At 48.4% G+C, this 21,241-nt stretch overlaps 1 protein-coding gene across 7 annotated transcripts in view; it reads right to left on the bottom strand.

Moving 5' to 3' along the window:
* The window catches only part of MSI2 (musashi RNA binding protein 2), a 429,533-nt gene that overhangs the window by 59,675 nt on the left and 348,617 nt on the right, over window positions 1-21,241 (bottom strand). For all 7 annotated transcript variants that reach the window (XM_024234809.3, XM_024234807.3, XM_054535667.2 and 4 more), the window contains one exon: window positions 8,710-8,824. In XM_024234809.3, the coding sequence (XP_024090577.2) occupies window positions 8,710-8,824 (115 nt within the window). The remainder of the gene's footprint in view (window positions 1-8,709; window positions 8,825-21,241) is intronic.

Here is a 21,241-nt window from a genome sequence, read left to right on the forward strand (position 1 = left end):
GCCCAAATTCTCGAGTGAGACCAGCTGTGGCTCCTTTCCCTTGCTTCCCCTAGAACCTTCCCAAATTTGCAGTCACAGCTCACTCACTGAATGGAACTGTCTCTACCTCCACAGGGTCTTGCCACCCGCTCCTTCCTGTGTGCTTATTTCGCTTGGTGACTCATTGGCAGAAGCCTGCCCAAGCGAGGCAGAAGGACCCAGCAGCTCTGCACTGACTGCTCGCTAAGGAGCAGGAGCCCAGTGGAATGTTGAGCTCAGGAACCCGACGGAGAAAGAAGGAAGGAAGAACGGCAAAGGCCAGGGCTCAGATGCCTTAAATAGATACATGCATACTGGCGCCTTCCTTCATATTTATTTCGTGGCTGGGCAGCTCAGTTCTCCTCCAAATTAATCACCTGCTAGCAAATCAGATCTTGTACTAGATTTCTTATACCATGATTTCAACAATATTGATAAACGGATTATATGCAAACAGCCAAGTCTTGGCTGCCTAGGGGCTTTCCTGATGAAAAATGGCTCGTTTGCTTCTAACTTCAGAGCTGGGGGTCTTAAATATTTTAGTGTTAATCTGACAGCAAAAGCAGAAGCCCATGTGTCACCTTCCCTCAGGGAGGGTGGGAAGTGGCAGAACAGCCAGTTTCTCTCTGCACTTAGGTGACCAATACAATGCAATTATATCCGCTTTCTTCCTGGCTTTCCTACAAGGCTTCAACAAGAAAGAAGGAAAGCATGGTCAAGTTTATCCCAACTTTGGGTCTCACCCCACTCTTCCTGGACACATCAATACTATAGTCTCCCAAACCACAAAGATGAGAATTCGGCATCTGCCAGAGCAGGGGATCTTATCTCCACCCCCAATCGCCGAACATCCTCTAGGTCAGGCAGATGAAATCATAAATTTATAATACAACATTACTTCAATTTTCCTCTTCATTTACTGCTGTGCAGCCCGGCTCTGCTCGAATGGTTCACAGCCCCAGCCACACGGGGGAAATTGGCTGGCTGCATATCAATAGCACATTACAGCAGACCCGTGCAGACGCTCCATCAAGCCACATTACGGCGGGATGACCCAGCCACCACTTCCATTAGCAGCCTGGCCCCTCCCGCACTGGCCACTGCACAATTTATTTGCTCCAATACTCTGGACGCCTGATCAATCCCACAGTAATTATCTCTTGTCACTAAAGTCAAAAAAAATCAAGGCTTCTGCCAGGGTGACCACCTCTCTTGCAGATCGGCTTTCCATCGCAGAAGCAAAATATAGAAATCAACAATAGAATTTGGATTTGCCAGTGAGCTCATTTTGAGGCCCCATTTTGGGGATGCTGACAAAGTTGTCAAAACTGTGGTTCTGGTTCTAGGTCTTTGCTGCAACCCTAGAGATGTTTCCCTTCTAGACGGGTCCATGACTCATCCTCTCCTGGGCTCTGTTACTCAGCTACTCAGAGTCATGGAAAACGGCTCCCACCAGGCCCCAGACTTGAAAGAGACAAGAGACAGGGCTGTTTATCCAGGGAACTGCCAGAGTGTGACATATCTGCTGCGTGATGTTTAGAGCACTGCCTGGGGCACCACATCGGCTCCATGAGGTCTGCAAACAGACTAAACACCAAGTGCCAAGAGTCCTTCCTAGGCAAGGACGTGAAGGCTAAAGTCTACAAAGATGCTTTGCCCCCAGAATCACCCTGAGTTGCAGGGGCTCCTCCAGACCTGCGCTGTCCAATTTAAATTTAATTCAAATTATCTAAAATGAAAGCTCCAGTTCCTCATTCGCAAAAGCCACAACTCAAGGGCTCAGCAGCTACCGTGCACAAGCGGCTAGTGATATTGGCTAGTGCAGACAGGACCTTCCCTCCCTTGCAGGAAGTCCTATTGGACTGCACTGCTCTACAGGGACAATGAAGAGCTGAATTCTGAGTTTCCTCTGTCCACCAGGAAGTGGCTAAACAAAGGAACACTTCCTTGAGAATAATCTAAACAGATATTTTTGGGAAAGCCAGATCCCGGTCGAAATTGAGTCTAGATATGTGGTTTTAAGTTCCAGCCAATCTCCAATCTTTTGATCTGTTAGTGAACGCCAGCAGATTACAGCTTCCTAGTCCCTGTTCTCAATGATACTTTTCTTTTTTTGCCCGCATTTCAGGGGGCTTAATGTCAGGGAACACTGAGTCAGGACTTCACGGGGGGCTTCTCAGTACAACTGCACCTAAGAATGCTTTTGGCTAACGTGCTTTAGCTGATCATCAGCATCTCTTCGTTTCTGGGCCTGCTAGGGTGAAGCTTTTCTTTAAGGGCTCAGCAATGTGCTATTTCTCTAACACTCATATCAGCATGTTAAATAAACAGCATGTGCCCAACGAGGCCAAGAAAGTTAAAGGCAGTGGGATTATGTGGCAGAGAAGGCTCAGAGAAATAAAATATATCAACAATCATCATGTGTTTGCTTTTATTAAGTTCACCTTCATTAAGAAAAATGAAAGAGATTCTATCACATTGAGCTGGATAACTGTGGGCACCTCTCGGTGCCGCAAGGCAGTGCCACAAAATCTGAGGGGCTGCAAAAGACCATTTCTGCTTTTTGTTTGTTTGTTTTTGAGATGGAATCTTGCACTGTCACCCAGGCTGGAGTGCAGTGGCATGATCTTGGCTCACTGTAACCTCGGCCTCCCGGGCTCAAGTGATTCTTCTGCCTCAGCCTCCCGAGTAGCTAGGACTACAGGCATGCGCCACCATGCCCGGCTAATTTTTGTATTTTTAGTACAGATGGAGTTTCACTATGTTGGCCAGGCTAGTCTCTAACTCCTGACCTCAGGTGATCTGCCCGCCTCGGCCTCCTGGGATTATAGGCATGAGCCACTGTGCTGGCCTGCAAAAGACCTTTCCTAAGAGTCTTAGGTGACTCTGGTTTTGTCCGGCTCAAAGGTGGGAGACCTGGCCTAAGGATAACCCCTCCTCTTCTCTTCTACATTCCTTTTAAGGAATTCCCATTGGGTCGATTATTCTGTGATTCTGTCAAACGCTGTAAAAGCTAAAAGCAAAACAGGTGTAGGTTTTCCCCAAGGACGTCTGCAGCCATATCAACAGAGATCAACACAGAATAACTGTGCAACTATACGCTTATCAGCCTCCCTCTGATGAGACCATCCAGAGTATGGAGAAAATCTTAAATGATATTTAAAAATTAGTTCCACAGTGTCCAAGTCATTTACAGACCAGTGTGCTGGTTGTCTCAGACTCCTCACTAGAATGTCAGCTCCCTGAAATCAGAGACTTAGTTTTCTGCTGCATTTTCAGCATCTAGAACAGTGCCTGGCACTTAGTAGGTACTCATTTAATAAATATTTGTTGAATGAATGAATTTTAATGTTTTAATGGTTTATAGTCTCGCTTCTAAAAAAATCCCCAGAAGTGCTATTTATTTTTCCACTCTTTCAATAATAAAAGTTTAAATCATGGAAAGCTCATCTAATTTCATTGGTTAGTTAACTTTAAGAAAATGTTTTTCTGCATGAGTCAAGTTCATCAGCCAGATTGCTGTTGGTGAGGATGGTAGTGCTTCCAGGACTAATATGCAGGCATAGTGCACGGTGGAGATGATGACTCATGTAAGGGATGGGATCACGTCAGGCCATCCTATCAAAAGATTCGACTCTGCCTGATGCCACACTACCACTTTCGAGGGAAGAAGCAAGAAGAAAGAGAAACAGTCTTTGATGACAGAGTCAAGGGCTTCCATCATAGCACAGCAAATGGCAGTCTCCTCGCTTAGAGAGTCCATAGACCCAGAGGGCCAAGCTGCGCCAATGGGCAAAACAGAGGGCAGCCCAGGGAATTCCCAGTGGGTGCATTACAGAGGGCTCAGGAGGAGGCTCTCTGCTGGCTGGGGAGGTCTGTATCTCCTCAGATACAGCTTGACACTGTATCCGATTCATCCCTTCTGCCTGGACCTCTGGCTGAGCTGGTTCCTGGCTGGAGAACACATTTTGGGACATCTTAGGAGACCCTGCTCAGTGCATATGGATGGCCTCACCACAGTCACTGGAAAATTCAGGAGGGCCCAGGGCTGATGAGGCCTAGAATCCAGCACACAGATCTTTGTCAGAAGGTGGCTACTCAAGAATAATCCAAACTCCTTGGGCTGGAAGTCCACAAGGAGAAAGAGGCTGCAGTTGCCACAGCACAGGTCACATCCGTTGAGTCTAGCTAGGTTCTCAGCCTTGGGTGGTAAGGAAGTCCAAGTGGTAGCGCTTCCTAGTGCCTTGTTAATAACAACTCCCAGCTTGAGTACATACTACGACACCTTGTTGATTTGAAGACACACATCTTTTCCACACTTTAACTTCTCTGAAAGTGGGATATATCTTGCAGCCAATGTGATAAGAAAGCATTGTGCGGTTTAATTAATAGCATATTTTTTCTTTCTGAACAGTACATGAACATATATCTTACTAGCCATGGCATCTCAGATTAGACTAAATACAGCATTTACCAGGCAAGATACAGTTTCATTTATCCCTGAACAACCCCAGGAAGTAAGATTATTACCCCATGGGTAGGATAAATGAAGAATAGAGAGGCTAAGCCACTTGCACCAAATCACACAGCTGATAGAGTGAAGAGTCCAGGTCTGCTGATTCCGAAGTCCCAAGCTCTTGCCTCTGGACCACATGGCCTCCCTTGGTAGAGCCCTGCTCTGGCTAGGGCTGACCCCATCCATTCCATCCAAAGGGTTCTCTACTTGGTTAGAAGAAGACTAGTGCCTCTGTGACCTGGGGTTGGGCTGGATAGGGTCTGGGGTTAGGCACAACCACAGCTACAGCAGGCAAAAGGCAAAGGCCTTCAGCAGCAGGGTGGGGCTGTGGAGGTTATAACTCAAGAACAATAGGCTCTGAACTGCAACAATAGCTTTACCTAACAGCCCCTTCTTTACTGTGGCTTGGGGAAGTCATAACTTGAGCTGTGAGTAGACGAGGGAAGAGCTGGGCAGATGAGTAAGCTCCTGGCAGGCATCACATATCCATCCCACAGCGAGCAGGCGCTGTTCAGATGCTGTCCAGATAAGCACAGGGACCACTGCTGTCTCCTACCACCTCAGTAGGTGCTCTCAGGAAGGGGCCACTCAGGTCTGCCCACGAGCTGCAGGCAAAGCCAACCCTGGAGCCCCTGGGCCTGCCTCTCCCCATCTTCCCACACACACGTGGCCAGGCTCGTTGGCTCTCAAGGTCCCACAGTAGGGTCCTCGTGTTCCAAGCCTGTTTATTCTGAATGGAAGGCCCCTGCCTTACCCATCCTTCTCATTTCTGCTGAAACGCCACTTCCCTGATTCCTAAGACTGGCTTCCACTCCTCATGACGTGCTCTCCAACCACCCCCAGACTCTATGATGATCATCAGGCATCTGTGCAATTCATGTTAGGCATCGGGCTCTCTGTATAGACCACAAGCTCGCTGACGGCAGGAAGCACATCTGCTTGTGAAGCACTGTGTCCCAAGGCTACCTAGGGCTGGTCACGCAGCAGGTGCTCTTGACCCATGCCTCCTGCCCCGCCTCCCCACCTGGGCTCCCATGATGAAACATTAGGTGCCCTTCTGTTCAGGGATCCCTGCTTGGGTGATTACGGAGATGTGGGCCTGAGCCTTTGCTCGGAGTCTGGGAGGCTGAGCACTCTTTGCTCTTTGTCAACTGACAGGAGCTGAGCTGGCTCCGCTTCACACCTCTTCTTCTCCCAGATGAAAACCAGTTCCTTCTTTCCAGCATGCAGAGGGTACCAAGTTAGACTCAGAAAGGTGGGAAATTTCCTGAAGTTGGATCCTGAAGGTCTTCCATTTTATGCTGTAGGGCCTTTATGCTCATTTTAAATTCAAGACTCTAAAACCCAGTAGGTGGTAATAGGCTCAACTCTTTCTTATTTAATTTTTATTTTGCTTTTATTTATTTATTTTTTTAAGAGACAGGGTCGCTGGGTGCGGTGGCTCACGCCTGTAAATCCCAGCACTTTGGGAGGCTGAGGCGGGCAGATCACAAGGTCAAGAGATCAAGACCATCCTGGCCAACATGGTGAAACCCCGTCTCTACTAAAAATACAAAAATTAGCTGGGTGTGGTGGCGCGCGCCTGTAATCCCAGCTACTTGGGAGGCTGAGGCAGGAGAATTGCTTGAACCCAGGAGGCGGAGGTTGCAGTGAGCTGAGATAGCGCCACGGCACTCCAGCCTGGCAACAGAGCGAGACTCCATCTCAAACAAAAAAAAAAAAAAAGAGAGAGAGAGAGAGACAGGGTCTTACCATGTTGCTCAGGCTGGTCTTGAACTCCTGGGCTCAGGCAATCCTCCTGCCTCGGCTTCCCAAAGTGCTAGGATTATGGGCGTGAGCCACCGGCCTGGCCCCCAACTCTTTCTTATTTTATGTTTTTTCAGAAACAGGTCTTGCTATGCTCTATGCTGCCCCAGCTGTGGTGCAGTGGGTACTCACAGGCACGACCCCACTCTGATCAGCACAGAGTTTTGTGCTGCTTCATTTCCAACCTGGTCCTGTTCACCCTCCTTAGGCAACCTGATGTTCCTCCACTCCCAGGAAGTCACCATATTGATGCCAAATTTAGTGGGGACACCAAATCTGCACAGCCCAGAGTTCCCGGTCTCAAGCTTTCCTCCCGCATCAGCCTCCTGGGTAGCTGAGGCCATAGGTGCACGCCACCACACCCTGCTAATGTTTATTATTATTATTATTATTTTGAGACAGAGTCTCACTCTGTCGCCCAGGCTGGAGTGCAGTGGCACAATCTTGCCTCACAACCACCTCTGCCTCCTGGGTTCAAGCGATTCTCCTGCTTCAGCCTCCTGAGTAGCTGCGATTATGGGCACGTGCTGCAGTGCCCAGCTGATTTCTGTATTTTTAGTAGAGACAGGGTTTCACCATGTTGCCCGCACTGGTCTTGAACTCCTGACCTCAGGTGATCCACCTGCCTTGGCCTCCCAAAGTGCCAGGATTACATGCGTGAGCCACCATGCCCAGCCTAATGTTTATTATTTTTTGTAGAGAGGGGTCTCGCTATGTTGCCCAGGCTGGCTCATAAACTCCTGGCCTCAAGCGATCCTCATGCTTCAGCCTCCCGATTACAGGCGAGCACCACTGCACTCAGCTCAACTCTCCTTCTTTCAGGTTTGATTTCACCATTTAAAACTACCAGCTTAGAGTTTCTTTTGATATAAAACATAAAGACCTAATAAAAATTATTTTTTAAAGGAGGAGCTAAGTAATTACCTTGTAGTCAACCAGGAAATAATTATCACTGATTTTTAAAATCACACTCTTAAATATAGATATATTTAGTTTAGACTCTACCTTTTTCTATCAACTGGTGCATTCCCATATACCATACTGTTTTAGTTACTGTAGCTTTGTGTTACATTCTCACTGTTGGTCTTTTCTCATTCCTCTTTTTAAAAACATTTTTTCATTTATTCTCACTTGTTTCTTCTTCCAGGGATAAGTTTTAGAAACATCTGGCCAATTTTAAAAAATTACAATAGGATTTCTCTTTGAAACTGTGTTAAGCCTAAAAAATTCATTTGAGGAGAATTAACAGCATGGCCACTTTTAATATTCTCCTGGCATCTTTTTCTATTTCATAAAGTTCCTCAAAATAGTTTTACCTGCCTTTGTTATTTCCTCAGACAAGTAGATACAATTCTTTGTCAGACCACAAAAAGTTTTATAAATTTAAAATTAAGCCAGAAGTGATTTAAACAGCAGCAAATCTGAAAATATAGAAAGGGCTTATCAAACAATATAGAAGTGGGACTCTTAGCCAAACCAAATGAAAACCCATTAACACTAGACAGCTCATGTGCCTGAATGGAATTTTACCATTAACTACCATTTATCCCATTTAATTAGTATTTTCCTGACACACAATAACTTGCACTAAAATACCGTTCTCTCGCCTTTAAATTTCTAATTATTGTTGCGACCTACACCATTACGCATCTCCGCTGCTTTCTCCATCTTTCATGCCATTTAAGCGGTAAGATTTTCAATTATCTACGCAGGATGGACAGAGATACCTTTAAGGAAAGCGGCAAAATATGCAACTCAATTTCTCTAAAAGCCAGGAGAAATCATTTTTAGTCAGAACAAACACACTTTGTCTTTCATCATTTTTTTTTTTTTTGGCAAATAAAGAGTAAAACAGGCTATTTAAAACATCCATTTAAATGCAAATTTTGATATCCCAAGAGAAAAATGTTAATCATTTAAATAGACAGGATTATCGCCCACCCTTACCACTTCCCTCCTCTCCCAAGTTTTAGAAAATGTAGCCTTAGCCCACACAAGTCAAGTCAGCCAGGAGTCCTTACATCTTAAGAACTCCCACTCAGATGAGAGGGCTGAGGGAGATAGAGGGGGACTTTTCCTTCTTTTGAGGAAGGAGATGGAAAAGAGGGAAAATGTCTAACATATCCTATAATAAGCCAGGCATGGGGCAAGATTATAAATACAAACACAAACGCACACACACACAAACACACACACACACACTTAATCATCACAACCGTCTTGGGGAATTATCATCCTCATCTACAGACAAGGAAACTGAGGCTTAGAAAGGTAAAGCAGTTTGCCCCACTGGTAGGTGACCCAATTGGGAGTAGAGGCCTCCATAGCCCTCCCAGTCCATGGTGACCTGCGGTCCTGTCCAGACTCACCCAGCATCCCCATGCCAAGCATGAATGCGTCCATGGTGTAAGGCAGTCCCCGGGCCCGGCCTCTTGTCCCAGGTGGGAACATGACTTCTTTCGGCTGAGCTTTCTTACATTCTACCTGTTAAACAGAAAGGCGAACAAATGAGATGCAAATGAATTCCACGTAAATGTCAAATGCAGAACCTATCTGGTTACGAGCTAAGTTATTTTTAGCCTTGCTCCTTACCCACTGTAAAAATAGCCGTGCCGAATAAATGGCCTGCAAAATAAATACTTAAGAAAACACGCCACTTGTGCAAATCCTGCTTCAGAAAAACCTACAAGGATGAAACTGGGTTCTGAGGGGCGGCAAGGACGTAAGCTGAAGATATACACACAGATTGAAGCTCAGGCTGATGCTCGTGAAGAAAGCATGACAGATAAGGAGGCAGACAACGGCTGTTGGATGTGTCTGTGAATAATAACAACAATAGCAATAATAATAATCCCTCAGGATTTTTCAGCCCTTTACACGTTTACAAATGCCCCTGACATTCCCTCAGGCCAGTGACTCTTCACGCCAGGCCATCTGATTCAAACTCTTTTTAAACAGACAGACCACTTAGCCTTAGCTCCAGTTCACAGATGAGAAAACAGAGCATCAGAAGTTTTGTGTTGGCCAGGCGTGGGGGATCATGTTTGTAATCCCAGCACTGTGGGAGGTGGAGGCAGGTGAATCAGCTTGGGCCCAGGAGTTTGAGATCAGCCTGGGCAACATGGTGAAACCCTGTCTGCACTAAAAAAATACAAAAAACTAGGCAGGTGTGGTGGCACACACCTGTAGTCCCAGCTACCTGGGAGGCTAAGGTAGGGGGATCACCTGAGTCTGGGAGGTCAAGGCTGCAGTGAGCCAATGATCAAGCACTCCAGCCTGGGTGACACAGCGAGAACCTGTCTTTAAAAAAAAAAAAAAAAAAAAAAATTCTTGTGCAACATGCTGAAAGCCCTCCCCAACAGGTTCAGGCCTACAAACCAGATCTTTAGAATTTCTAGGTCAGCAGTGCCACATTTCCACAAAACCAACACCACCACCACACTCCTGAGGGAAGTAATAAGATTAAATACTGATTCTGTTCATCTGGATTACTACTTTCTCATTTGCAGCTACATTTTCAAGTGGTTGCTAATCTCCCCTTTCTGTTTCCCTTCTGACTCTAAAATTTCTTCATGCTAATCTGCTCGTACACCCAGAGGTCACTTATTTAATAACCTTAACTATGCGAAATACAAACCTCAGGGAATAAGACAACTGTGGCCCTCGGAAGCTCCTTCACTGTTTTACCAGAGCGCCTTAGACTTGTGCTTATTAGCACTTATTTGCTTTTTGTTTACAGAGAAATTTAACAAGCATTGTTAGCCAGTAATCAGTCCCACTGCTGATGAAGATGGGGTGTTGCAGGGTAAGGCACGGATGCTTTTAATAGCCAAAAGAAACAGCATGACCACCTGATAGTGACGGAGAAAAGACAAGAATCAGGTATCTTATTTAAAGAGCAGTCTGGGCCATATGGTATAGGAGCAAAAGCTCTACATAGTTCAACAGCTGCTGAGGTATCTCTGTAACACAGAAAATTACTATTGTTCACAGGTGTGCCTGAGATAGCAAGAAAAAGTTAAACTGTGTGCAATATACATTGTTTAAATAGAGATCTCTAGGCCAGACGCAGTGGCTCACACCTGTAATCCCAACACTTTGGGAGGCTAAGGCAGGCAGATTGCTTGAGCCCAGGAGTTCGAGACCAGCCTGGCTATCGTGGCAAAACCCTGTCTCTACTAAAAATACAAAAAATTAGCCGGGCGTAGTGGCACGCTCCTGTAATCCCAGCTACTTGGGAGGCTGAGGCAGAAGAATCGCTTGAACCCGGGAGGTGGAGGTTGTAGTGAGCTGAGATCGCACCACTGTACCCCAGCCTGGGCGACAGAGTGAGACTCTATCTCAAAAAAAAAAAAAAAAGAAAATAAAAAAGGGACCTCTATGGGTTATCCATTTTGGATATACTCTCATCCCAAATACTTCAATCAAAAAATATTTTAGTGCTCAAGGTTAGGGGGATGCTATAATTACCCAAGATATAAGTCCCCTTTCTTCAAAGACACCAGACAACAGGTATTAACTCCTGCTCTTTCAAGAATAACCACAAATGCCTTAAAAAGTGGACAAAATGGTTCAACATTCATGACTAATATGCTTAATACAAAGAGTTCTATAGATTAAAAGAGATGAGCATCCCAAAAGAGACATGGGTAAAAGACATGAGTAGACAATTCACAGACGGCTAATAAAGAACACATTCCCCAAGATGAAGCATATTTTTTGCCCACAGATTGACAGTGATGAAAGCATTGTTTGATGTAAGGGTTTCTGAGGGTACATGTGGAGGGGTGGAAACTGGTACGTATTTTTCTGGAGGGCAACCTGACACTACATCAAAAGCCATAAATTTATACACACACCTAGTAATCTTACCTCTAGGAATTTGCCCTACCGGAATTAGAATTTTTTTTTTTTAATAAAAGGAAATACCTGGAATATAGAAGAACAGGGAATTAGCTGAGTTTGGTTTATCCACACTGATTGAATGCTATGCAGCTATGAAAAAGTGTATTGATAATAATTATGCACAGGTACTGGGAAACCCCTCAGTCCCAGGCAAACCAGGATGATGGGTTACTTTAACTGCAAGTGGGAAAACAGCAAATGTCACCGACTTTCTGAAAAATAAACAAGTGCATATATCATATAGGGAAAAATACTGAAAACACATACTAAAGTTGTCTTAGAATCACTCTGTTTTTAAATTTTTAATCGGGCATTTTGCTAGTTATTTTCTAAGCTTTCTGCTAAGCAACAGGGAGCAGGTTTTTGTAAGATAATGCAATAGACTGTCACTGATAGGGCTATTAGAATATTGTCATTGCAGGTAGGGGGAAAAGGTGATTGAAAACAACAGACTCATCCAAATTGGCTCTTTTAGGTTTCTCTCCCCTAAGCCCAGGGTGAAAACTGGCTTCAGGACTCCAGAGGAGCAGGCTGAGAAATCTCATTTGCATGAACCTGCCCCAAGCCTAGGAAGATGGGCGTGTCTTGCACAGGCAGACAGATAATTACCCAAAGCCAACACCAGCAAGGGGAATAATACCGCTAACCAGCTCACTTCCTAATAGCCCTATCGGTGACAATCTACTGCATTGTCTTATGAAAACCTGCTGCCTGTTCCTAGGCAACCTGATCAACGGAAATCTCAGGTTTATATAATTTTCATTTAGGGAACATAAAGGTTAACTGACTGTAATGGGAGTGTTTTAAACAAACCCACCTACTCTTCGTCTCACTGAACAGGGCTGACAGCTCTGTTTAATTCTGCTCTGTCTTTGCTGCTGGTAGTTTGGGCAGCAATGACTGTCTGAGTGTCAACCACCTGCTGGGTCAACGCTGAGTGTTCCCAAGGCCAGGGGCCATGGCACATACACTCTCCAGGGGACCCCGGCCTGTCCTGGGCATCTGAATGACAGGGGAAGGCAGCAGGTAACAGTTAACAGCAGGGAACCTGGCCTGCCTGCCCTGAAGGCCTCTTGAAAGACTTCTCAGGACCAGGAAGCCTGTCCAGTCCCCTCCACCCCCGAGACTCAGCCACTTAATTCAATGACTCGGATGCGGAGGAACTCAACACGCCAGGCAAGTGCTAGGCTTTGGGGACCCAAAGATAAATAAGGAAAGCCTTTACCTCTCTGAGAGCTCTCATTGTATTGAAAAAGAAGAGGCTCTGACTGTCTTGTTCTAAGATGAATGCAAGTACTCACATATCAACCTGCCCCTCGCTGCTTCTGCACTTGTTAGCCTCTCGAGCCTCTTGAGTTAGCCCACATCGTCGGGTCACCTTCCCCCGCTGTCCTCCCCCAGGCGCTGCATAAGCCAGAGAGCTTGGCATGAACAACCCGGGTTACAGTCAGAACCCAAAAAGGGTAAAAAGTGGTCTATCTTTTCGGTTCTAGTCATGTACTCAGGCTATCTCGTCACACGCTCTGTTCCAGGTATCTACTGCTGAGCAACAAACTGCCCCCAAACTTAATGGCTTTGAGCAACAATTTAATCATCCTTCCTCAGGGTTCTGTGGGGTGACGAGCTCAGCTGGGCTCTTGCTGGTGGTCTCACGGCACTGTGGTCAGGTGGTGACTGGGGCTGAAGCCAGAGGAGGCCTCAACGAGGCTGGAGGCCCAAGATGGCTCCTCACTCACATGGAGGGCAGCCACACTGGTTTGGCTGGGCCTGCTGACGGGGCGTCCACCACGGTTTCTCCATGGTGCCTGGTCTTGTCACAATATGGCGGCTAAGTCCCAAGAGGAAGTGTCCCAAGCACAAGCATTCCAACAGACTCAGGCAGAGGCTGCAAGGCTTCTTCTAACCTAGCCTTGGGACTCACAGTGTTCCCTCCAACACATTCTACTGGTGACACTGGGCCAGCCTAGAGTCCATGTGGGAGGGGGCTCTAGGGATAATTTTTGGAGACCAACAACCACATGAGGTCGGTGAAGGGCAGTGAGCTGACAGGGCAGCAGGAGGGACTCCTCACACTCTGGCTCTTGGCTGGCTGGGTCCTTGGAGCAGTGGGCACCTAGGGCTGCTCTCACCACAGGGCAGAGGGCAGGGCACGGGGGCTCCCTTCCCACTGCAGCCCCACACAGGCCTGCCTGGCTCCCTATGGTCCTCTAAAACAAAACAAACGTGGTGCTCATGGGGACCAGGCCTCTTGGTGCGGGTATTTTGGCCCCACCTCCTAAGACTTCCCCTTGAGGAAGGCCCCCCTCCCAGTCTCAGTCCTTGAGTCTCCTGCACCAACGGCTTCTCACAATGGCTGCTGCTGCTACTGTTTCAAATAGCAACTGACCAGAGCAGTCTATTCAAGGGGCAAGAAATGCAGTGAGATGTTCCATCTGACTGAGCACCTGTAAGAAGCCTCAGAGGCCACTGATGACCAAATGCTCACACCAGAAAGACCAGGTCTCTGTCTTCAAGGTGCACAGCTGGCAATGCCACAAAACACTACCAATACCAGGGATGTGCCAACACCCCCCACCCCAACAAAATTGATGGGATTTGTTTTGAAATTTTCTTCTCCCAATATGCTGCTTTGTTCGACAAACTGGCCTTAGAAGAGAGGGTGTGGCTTCCTCATAGTCCCCGTGGTAATGGGTTCAGAATAATGACCTAGCCCCTGGACGCCTAGGGCAGCAACATGTTCCTTTAGAGAACAAAACGAAGGCCTGATGGGAGTGTGGCCCCTGTGGTCACTAACACTCTTGTCCTTGCTGCCCACTGGGTTGGGTGCCTCCTCCCATCAGCATCCACAGCAACTCAGCAAGGAGGTTTGCAGTTTCTAACTCCTTACTCAGGAATCATTTCAAATTTACAGAAAAGTTGCAAGGAGAGTATCCTTTACCAGAATTCACCTACTGCTAACATTTTGTTACTTTTGCCTTATCATTTGCACACACTCCTGAGCCCTCTATATCTATATGTAGAATTTTTTTTTTTTTTTAGATGGAGTCTTGCTGTGTCGCTCAGGCTGGAGTGCAGTGGCGTGACCTCAGCTCACTGCAACCTCTGCCTCCCGGGTTCAAGCGATTCTCCTGCCTCAGTCTCACACCACTGAGACTATAGGTGCACGCCACCACGCCCTGCTAATTTTTGTATTTTTAGTAGAGATGGGGGTTTCACCATATTGGCCAGGCTGGTCTCGAACTCCTGACCTCGTGATCTGCCCGCCTCCGCCTCCCAAAGTGCTGGGATTACAGGCGTGAGCCACTGCACCTGGCTAGGAATTTTTTTTCCATTTGAGAGTAAGTTGGTACGCATTTCCTAAACATGAGGGCATTTTCTTACGTAATCATAGCACAGTTATCGGTCTCAGTATGTTTAACATTAATACTTTACCTTCCATATGCTTGTTTTGTCAGTGGACCCGATAATGACCTTTATAGCTATATATCCATCCCACAGAGCAGGAAACTGAGGCTCAGACTCAGACATCTAACCTGTGGTCCAGACCCAGTACCTGTGTGCAGGGTTGGGATGTTAATCCCGATCTGCCTATAGCCCCAGCCCAAGCCAGGAGAGTGGGTGCTGTGGCCCCGTGTTACACCCTCTCCCTAGCGGGGAATGCTTAGCACTGGCTTTCAGAGGAGGTGCTGGAGCTTCTGCAAGAACAGCTTCCCTGTAGCTAGTATGAGTGGCCACTCCTCCCCAATGGATCCGAAGCCCTTGCAAAGGTAAGCTCACTGCCCTGGCATCTTTGGGGACGGTGGCTGGCAGTCTGAGGAATATGCCAAGCTTTGGGAAGTAAAGGGCTTTTGTTTTTCCCTGGTCTCTGTACAAAAGAACCCAGTCAGCACGCGGCCTTGGGGCCCAGAGGGAAATCCAAGCCCTGGACCTGTGGCCTTGATGTACCATCCAGGACAAGGAAAGCCTGTTTGGCCTGAAGAGGCCAGTGTTTGCAGTTTCATTTCTCACTCCAAACAGGTCGTGTCTGAGACAGTTTAGTCCTCCAGCGGGAGAGGCCTATTTCAATGGATAGAATTCCCCAGTGCTCAGGTATCAACCTTGACCGTCTGACTGTCTGGCTAACAGAAAGGGGAGGGGAGCAGAGGGAGGAAAGGGCTCAGGAGGAGAGGAGGTCCTGCAGCTTCTAGGGTGGGTACCTGTCCTTCTGTGGCATTTCCTAACAGACATAAGAGGCCTGACCTGGTCTTGCCCCTGATCAGCTTGACCTCTTCCCCAGCCAGGTTCTGGTGGGTTTGAGGCCAACATTGTTTCTCTGAAGATCCTCTCCTCTGGCCATTAGGCCCTGAGCCCTGCCCAGGGAGATGGCGAAGAGGAGGGGAGATGCTACTCAAGTGTAAAGTGTCTTGCCTAGAGCCTGACAGCTACACACATCTTGCTACTGAGGCAGGAAGGGGTGAGCTTGGCCTCCAGAGGCCACATGTCACACACACCTCCCCGCACAGCCCTCCTTTGCCATCCAGTGGCCACAGCCTTTCTTCTTCCTGGTCGCTGCTCTCTTGCCCCCTTTGCCAATCACAAGCCTTTCTGGAGACCCCACAAAAAGCAGGACATTTTGTAAGGCTCTTGAAGGTTTATAATCAATATTCAGGGAGACCCACCCTCAAGGAACTTGCAAAGCAAGGAAGATAAACACAAAACAAGCCCTTGATCAGAGTTCAACTCTCCTACTGTGTACCTGCACGGCACCTGGACCTGAGTCAGCCTCACAGCAGAACGAACAGGGCCCAAGGCAAAAAGACTATGAGGGGTCCTTTGTCCAACAATGACTAGGATTTGCAAGATGGCAACAAAGAGCAGAGCATTAGACCAGCGTGGGGGCCTCTGAGGGCAGGGCCGAGCAACAGCTCAGGCCTTACACCCAGGAAGCTGGCACTGCAGAGAGAGAGCTGTTGAATAAGTTGGAGAAAGAGGCTATGATGTAACAAGGAGAGGGGGTGGAACCCACCTAGGGGAGGCGGAGTGGCCCGGGGAGGGAAACGCAGGAACCTCGGCTCCCCTCCATGTGCAGCTCCCACTTGAGATGGGCGTGTCACCATCACTCCTGCATGACCTTCAGAGAGCCAGGTCACCTCTACTCAGTTCTAACATCTGCTCCAGGGTTTCAATTCCATCCAGTTGCTCTTCTTGCCCAGGGCCAGAGGCAAGATGGATTCCTGATTAGCCTGAGTATGTGGCCAGGTGAGGGCAAGGACTTAAGAAGCCATTAAGGGGCTCGGGGGTTGGTGAGGCAGCAGTTGCACCCCTGTAAATCATGGCAGCTGTGCTGGGAAGCCCTGGTCCTTCAATCTGGCAGGGGAAGGGTCCCTAACCACTCTGCAGTCCTTTTCCCTCACTGGTACAAGCCCTTCTGCCCTTTGCAAACTCAGGTAGTCATATAGTTTGGATATTTGTCTCCGCCCAAATCTCATGTTGAAATGTACTCCCCAGTGTTGGAGGTTGGGCCTGGTGGGAAGCATCTGGATCATGGGGGTGGATCCCTTGTGAATGGTTTGGGCCACCTGCTTGGTGATGAGTGAGCTCTTACTTGGAGTTGCTTAAAAATGTGTGGCACCTCCCTGCACTCTCTCTCTTGCTTGCACCTGCTTTCACCATGCGACGTGCCTGCTCCTACTTTGCCCTCCTCCATGAGTAAAAGCTCCCTGAGGCCCCCACCCCAGAAGCCTAGCGATGTTGGTGCCATGCCTGTACAACCTGCTGAACTGTAAGCCAACTAAACTTCTTTTTTAAATAAATTACCCAGTCTCAGGTATTTCTTTATAGCAATGCGAGAACGGCCTAACACAGAGAGGCTTCCCAGCTGGTCACTGTGGATACTGGAAAGTGAGCAGAAGAGACCCTCCCTCCTCCCTTCGCAGACATCATAATCAGGCACTGTCCTCGTGGACAGGGACCAGTGTGTGGCCAAGCACCAGCGGACCTACTTGTAAATGATAACTTTTCTTGTTCTACTGCAAAAAAGGTCCTCATGGATGTGGGACCTGCCCGTGCAGTCTACAGAGGAAGGGGTTACTGTGCAAATGGAAATGGAGCTGCCAGCTTCCATAGGGAAAGGCAGGCAGCAGGACTGTCTACCTTCCAGGACACATGCATGTTATAAATGGCCCAGACCTGTTTGCAAAAGGCATTGAGAGACCTATTAGATTTATAATCTTGACTCAGGAGGGTTACTCTGGGGAGGAAGGCACGCACTGTTTATTGAGTGCTATCCATAACTAGGCACAGCCACAACATCCTAGTAATTTTCATATATTACATAACATATACACATAATGGATATAAAGCACAGTGCCTGGCATGAAGAAGTCCTCAAAGAATGTCCAAGGTTGTCAACTCCCTCATTGCATGGAGCCTCATTTCCTCTGTGCGATGGCCTTACCCGCCTCATAGCTACAGCAGAAAAGGACACAGAGGTTCTGAGGAATGACTTGCCCAAGGTCACAAAGCACAGTCAGAATTCAATCATAGACCCCCAGCTTCAAAACCCCTGCTCCCTCCTCTGGGTCTCTGGCTGCCAGCCACCCCCCCACCCACCCCACCTCACACAGCCCTTCCCCACACTCTCCACCCAACCCTCAAGGCCTATCTGGGTCTAGTTCACAAAGCCTTTCCCGATGCTAGCTTCCACAACTGATCTCCTCACCACTTCCAGAATTAATTTCATCCACTGTTTCCTCTGCTCAGTGTTTTATTACAATCAGTGATGGCAAAGTAAAATAGGTCATAAACCAAAAATAAACATTCAGCATCTACTATTTACCAAGCAGGGGCTGGGTGTGGACACAGAAATGAATGTGGCTGAGATGTGGCTCTTCCCTCAGAGGTCCTCAGAATCTGGGCAATGGGTAGAGAGGAGCTGGTCTCCAATATCACCTGAGATGTACCCCAATAACTGCAGCCCCCGCCCTGCCCAGATCTGAGAGTGGGTGCCTAGTCTGTTATACGGCAGTCTAGCCTAGGGCTAAGGCTCCTGGCTTTAAATCTCCGTTCCACTTGCCACCTCTCTGAGCTGAGACCAGCTGACTAACTTCTTTGCACCTCAATTTTCTCATCTCTAAAACAGTGACAGCTGTGCCTACCCCGCAGGGCTCTCAGAGCTAATCCTATAAAGTGCCTGCACTGGATAAAGTTGGTTGAGTCACACCTTGCCCTCTCCACATGGAGCCTAGGTGAGTGCCTTTGAAGGTGATGAAGTCAGATCACATCTGTGTTCACTGAAATCCCAGAATGGGGAGTGAAGAGGAAGAGAGAGAGCAGCAGCCTCCCCAGCACAGCAGATTCTTAGCCCACAGTCGTTGCCTTTCTCCCTAACCCTCCCCACACACTGTCAGCCAGGTAGGTCCCATCTCCCTGCTTTCATCAGCAGGATGTGCAAAGAGAGCTTCCCAGGCCGCACTATTTGGGGAAAAAGCTGATGGTGACAGCAGCAGCTGTCCTCCTTTTCATTTCTGGGAACCTGCAAGGGCATTTCAAAGTGGAAAGAAACCTCAGCCTCCAGCAGGTGCTCAGGTTCCGCCACAAGGCTGGAGGAGTGCTTACCCCAGTGCATGGTGAGCTGGGCCAGAGGCCCTGCATGGGGCCTAACTTCATTTATTTAAAAGAGGGAGAAAATAAAAGGTATGGCTTGAGCCTTCTTTTCTCGGCAGAGCAGCTGAACGAAGAGGGCAAAGGAAGAACCAGGGACAGAACTCCCAGGCCCTGGGGAAACTAGAGTGAAACTAGAAGAGAAATTGGCAAAAATCCAGGCAAGAGACACGCTACTCTGGGCTTGGTCTCTGCAGCTGCACACGGGCGCAGACTGTTCATGCCCTGCCTTCTGCGTGGGGAAGAGGCGGAAGAGAAGGGGGAGCAGCCCCTCCTAGTGGTCTCCATGTTCCCCTCTCATGATCCTGCGCCCTGCGGGTGGAGTAGGGGGATGCGGGTGGAGTAGGGGGATGCAGGTGGAGTAGGGGGATGCGGGTGGAGTAGGGGGATGCGGGTGGAGTAGGGGGATGCGGGTGGAGTAGGGGGATGCGGGTGGAGTAAGGGGATGCGGGTGGAGTAGGGGGATGCGGGTGGAGTAGGGGGATGCTGGTGGCAGCACATTCAGAAAAGCCCAGAGGTACTGGGTGCTGAGACACTGAGGAGACAGACCCCTGCCCTCCCTGGCCCTGCCTACACTGACATCGCCAGAGGACAGATGAAGGGCAAGCGAACCACTCGGGCAACTGGGAGGCCACTCCCTGCAGGCCAAATTACTTCTGCCTAAAGAGCAACAAACATTTACCACCGAACCACCCGGCCTCCCCCAACACACTAATCACTCTGCTCTCGTTAACACAGCCTGTACACAAACAGCATGTGCACGCGCTCGCGTGTGTGATGCGTCGGGGGCAGGATCTCTCCCTCTCCCACGTAAACACCAGATTCATTTATTAAATGCCTCTCTGGCATTTCCTTTTTTGCCTTCATCCTGCTTGTTTAATATTGCATTTGACATTCTCATTTTATAAATGGCAACAGAAGCAGAATGGATGGCTAAAATTAGCTTACGAGTGAGAATGATGCTACAAATAGGATCGTGAATACAGAAGCCTAGTTAATTCCACCCACATTACCCGCCCCCCTCCCCACACACAAATACACCCACCACTTTTGGGCTGGTTCCCGACTGAGCTGTCTTCAGGGCTGAGGAGGAGCAGCTGGAAGGAGTGGGGGTGAGCCCAATCATTGGGCACCTTGCCAGGTGGCAGGGCCCAGAAGCCGACCCTAGCCTGGGGCTGGCCTCCATGGATGGGCTGGTCACAGCACCGCAGCCCTGAGTCCAAGAGGATAGCTCAGGACTCTCCTCCCTTCTTATCCTTCTGCCCTTCCTTCCCCAGAATCACCTGTTCCGAGTCAATCCCCCAGGTATGCCCTGGGCTGAAGGGTAGCAGGCCTAAGATCTCAGTAGGCTTTGCTCTTAGAAGTGGATTTTTCTGGAACCTTCTTAAAAAATGAGTCAGGTGAAGAGTGGGACTCAGCTTTTCCGGGACCTAGACAATCACATCTCTTGGCTCCTCCTGCTTTGGGAAGTGCACCAACTCCTCTCCTAGGACCATCCCCAGAGGCACTGAGAGTGCCCACCTCATACTCTCCATCCCTGCCCCGTAGACTCGGGACCCAGTCCTGCCCAGGTCCTGCACACTTGCATTTTACTGACTTATAATCTGCTGAGGACCTCCTTACCTGCTAACTCTATTTGCTCAGTAAAATAATTCTAAGAATGATGACAATATGATGACAGTGGAAAAAATCTATCACTCTGATAGAGAGCGTGCCATGGCCTGGCTCTGTTCCAAACCCCTTACAAGTCTTAAGTGACAGCACTCTCCGAGGTAGGCACTACCACAATCTGTTTTACAGAAAGGGGAACCACAGAGCCAAAACACGTAAGTAACTTGCCCAAGGCCACAAAGCTGGGAAGTGGAAGTGGGTTCAGCACTGAGGACTTGAGGCACCCTCTATCAGGAAGGCCTCCCTGGTTGACAGCACCCTGTTCCGACCATTGTGTCACTCCCCACCTGGGGGCTCCCCCAAAGAATGAAGGCACTGATACTTTCCACAGGCTGCTATCCCCAAACTCTGTGCCTGTTTGGGGGCACCCCCTTTCTACTCTGCCCCTAATAATGTGTGCTCAATAGTGAAACTGGCTGACCATTTGGCTAAATGCCTTTCACTGGACCCCTGTAGACAAGGAGCACCCTGACTGGGCCTGCTCTGAGCTAGATTAGTTTAACCCAGGAGTCAACAAACTGTGGCCAGCAGGCCAAACCCAGCTGCCATGAGTTTTTGTAAATAAGCTTTATTTGAACACAGTCATGCCCCTTCATTTATATATTGCCTGGACTGTGTTTGTGCTACAATGGCAGGGCTGAGTAGATGTGACAGAGACTCTCTGGCCCTTTATAGAAAATTTGC

The sequence above is a fragment of the Pongo abelii genome, chromosome 19, assembly GCF_028885655.2.
Source record: "Pongo abelii isolate AG06213 chromosome 19, NHGRI_mPonAbe1-v2.0_pri, whole genome shotgun sequence".
Lineage (NCBI taxonomy): Eukaryota > Metazoa > Chordata > Mammalia > Primates > Hominidae > Pongo > Pongo abelii.